The sequence below is a fragment of the Oculina patagonica genome, unplaced genomic scaffold, assembly GCF_052425735.1.
Source record: "Oculina patagonica isolate OP01 unplaced genomic scaffold, crgOcupat unplaced585, whole genome shotgun sequence".
Classification (NCBI taxonomy): domain Eukaryota; kingdom Metazoa; phylum Cnidaria; class Anthozoa; order Scleractinia; family Oculinidae; genus Oculina; species Oculina patagonica.
Window position 1 is genome coordinate 7,356 of NW_027558454.1, and position 3,229 is coordinate 10,584.

General features: G+C 39.4%; 1 protein-coding gene across 1 annotated transcript; it reads left to right on the top strand.

The window, feature by feature from the left end:
• Nucleotides 1-1,779: 1,779 nt before the first annotated feature.
• On the top strand, nucleotides 1,780-3,135 carry LOC144640956 (arylamine N-acetyltransferase 1-like). Its single transcript, XM_078500020.1, has one exon. It carries the CDS (start codon nucleotides 1,875-1,877, stop codon nucleotides 2,409-2,411), a length of 537 nt encoding a protein of 178 aa, XP_078356146.1. The 5' UTR covers nucleotides 1,780-1,874; the 3' UTR covers nucleotides 2,412-3,135.
• The last annotated feature ends 94 nt before the right edge of the window (nucleotides 3,136-3,229 follow it).

Consider the following 3,229-nt stretch of genomic DNA (forward strand, 5'->3'; position numbering starts at 1 on the left):
TCAATCACCCTATACCTTGTGAGGGAGTGAGTTAACAGTCTGGTTGCAAAGGAGACTATAAAAACTTCTTCTTTATATGGGCTAAATTCTAAGCACTCATTCCCTGTGAGGCTTCCGCGCATTTTCTAAACTGGCTAACTATGAAGGACAAAGACGATGTCCCCTCCAATAATAAAAATTTGCGCAGGCCTGCAGAGTTAGCATATTTTGACTGGCGCGAGCTACCTCCTATAAATTTTGTTTCCATGAGATCCTCAAATAGACAAGTATAAGGTTGGGCAGAAGCAATACTCTATTGTATTTATTGTTCACCAATAAATTTTCCTACAGCTTTGATTTTGGCATAATTTCTAAAAAATATGAGTACTGCTAAAAGCATAATACATGTATGCTTTTTTGGGGCACAATCTACCAAACAGGCTTATGTCCGTCTACCAATTTTAAACTTCAAATTCTAATTTAAAAATCACATCAAATCTCCAATATTTCCTATGAAGCATTTTCGGATTGCTTTAAACGCGAGCAAGATATTTCCGTTAAATTCTAATGAGCATTGGAAAAACGGCCTACAGGTAAAGCCCCACCTTAAGGGTAACAGCTGTAAATTTAATAACGGCCAGTTGTGGTCAAGTGTTTTTTTTTTTTTTCACGCGACCTTGTACCGCGCGTAGAGGAGTACCGCATACGCAGAACCGACCGCAAATGACATAGAGACGAATGCAAATGATTCCGCTAAAAAGAAAATGGTGTGGATAGGGGATATCACGGAATAGTTATAGCTTATTGTCACAAGTACTGTTTTTCTCGAATAATGGTCAATAATAGTCGTCCCTTGATTATTTACTCGCCCCATGGAATATCCACCCCCCTCATTTTGGAGATGCTTCTGAAGACCCATGTTTTGACCTCACAAATCATTGTTATGTTTTTAGCGACGCTTATAACAACTCCATTGCGATACCATGTATTTTTCCCTTGATCAACAAAACTGGCTTCGTGTAACTTCAAAGCAGATTCTAAACGACACTGCAACTTACGTTGCATATCCTTTGACGTCCCTTTAGTTCAGCGGTATTTTTCTTTGAACAGTTGAAAAAAATAACGGCCACATTTATAGCAGGAAGCCCAAAATATTTAAGTCCCGTGACAATCTTTTAAAAAACATTACATTTCTCCGAGCACTCTCTAACACCCCCCCCCCCCCAATAATTAGTTATAATTGTACACTAAAGGGGCTCAAAATCGGAAAAGTTATATCTATAACTAAATATAATTATAAGCCTTTCTTAAGGGCCTATTCACAGACGGATTTTTTCGTCAGAGATTTGGTGGGAGGGGGCGCCAGGAGGGGCGGGGTGGGGGTTCTGCATTTTAAGGTAGTCACAATCATTCAGATGAGTACAAACCCAAGTCTGCGTGAATCAATTTCTTTTCTTTGCGTGACTTTTGACTATCATGGTCACTCACGTTCATGTTTCATTGTGTCACAGACAGACACATTATGCTTCTTTTATGCCATTTACGCCAAAATGGAACGAGATCAACTTACCCCAGACGAAGTAAAGGAATATTTAGCACGTATTCACTATACAGGACCCATAGAACCAACGATCGAGGTCTTGTCCGAACTGCAGCGATGTCACATATTATCAGTGCCATTTGAAAACTTGAGTGTGTTTGGAAAGGAGAAAATAATTCTCTCCAAAGATTGGTTGTTCGACAAAATCGTGCGCAAGCATCGCGGTGGATTTTGCTATGAGCTCAACACGATATATTCTCTTCTTCTCGACTTTTTTGGATTTAGTCGCAAGCTGCATGCTGGTACAGTGTTCAGTCGCAATCAGTCAGAACGTGAAGAACTGCCGTTTGATCATATGATTGTGATGATCAACATTGAAGATGCTCTATGGCTGACTGACGTTGTGGCGACTATCCTGACGCCTCTTCGTTTCAAAATGTCAGATCCCCAAGAGCAGGAGAGTGGAATTTACCGCATCCGAAAAGAGGGAGAAGATTATTTTATCGATGAGAAGGTTAAAGTAATTGTTGACGAGTTTGGCCAAGAAGAGCAAAGTGCCACCAGCCTTGACGGATGGGCCTCGAAATGCAAATTTGATCTCATTGCAAGAGCCACAGAAGACTTCAGTGAGATGTTAAACTACCATCAAACAAACCCAGAGTCGCCATTCACTCACGACCGCATCTGCACCATGGCAACGCCCTGGGGAAGAATAACTCTTGCTGGTAACAAAGTGGTAACTTCAACATATTTGGGAGAAAACAAAGTCAGGAAAGTAACCAAGGAACTTCTGGGTGGAGAGGAAGAGATAGTGAAGGAACTTGAACAGAACTTTGGAATTAGTAAAGAAGCTTGCTTGTATCCTGAGGGATCCATGTTTTATCGGAATTAGAGTGGAGCAAAGAAAAAGAAAACGTTCTCTCACTACTATAAATTGGGGGGGGGGGGGGAGGGGGAAGAGACTCAAGCCAAGCTGTATACGAAGAGTCTCTACTGGTCCAAACCCACTTTTGACAGAAACTCGCAACGGTAACCCTTTCATATTACTCCTATCGAAAATGATTGCCCTTTTCACATACCAAAAGTTGACACACTGAGTACATGCATCTCACCCCTCCGATCGAGTAACCCCCTAAAATACTTAAAAGTATTGGACAATACCTGACGTTAGCTATTTCAAAAGGTAGTTTTAAATAAGTAAATGGCAATTTCTCTACCTTTTTATTCTCCAACTCGTAAAATCCATTTTTATATACCTTCAGCTTGAGAAGGGCACCCCTTTTGGGCGAAGCCTTATCATACAATCCAGTATAGAAAGTACCCCCCCCCCCCCCCCAACTTCCCGTGTGCATAAATCTCATGTCAAGAAATAAAATTTAGTCGTTTTCATTAATAATAATAATAATAATAATAATAATAATAATAATAATAATAATAATCAACTTTATTTATAGAGGGTGAACACATAACAGTAAAAAACTGACAAACCAGTGGCCCTCAATAAGCTAAAGAAAGGAAGATAATTGAAAAGTTACTCCAAAACTTCAGGCTCTGAGAGAAAATCATTTTTAAACACAATTTGTAACTGAAATTTACATGTAATCGAACTCAAGAAATGCAGCTTGGGAAAGCATTTCCCACGTTCGAAATAATGGATTGTAATTTTTTGTAATCAATTTTAACAATCAGTTAAACATGATTTTTTTTAAC

Bases quoted from the DNA above. Each gene is read 5' to 3' on its own strand.
- LOC144640956 (XM_078500020.1), top strand. From the start codon at position 1,875: ATGATTGTGATGATCAACATTGAAGATGCTCTATGGCTGACTGACGTT.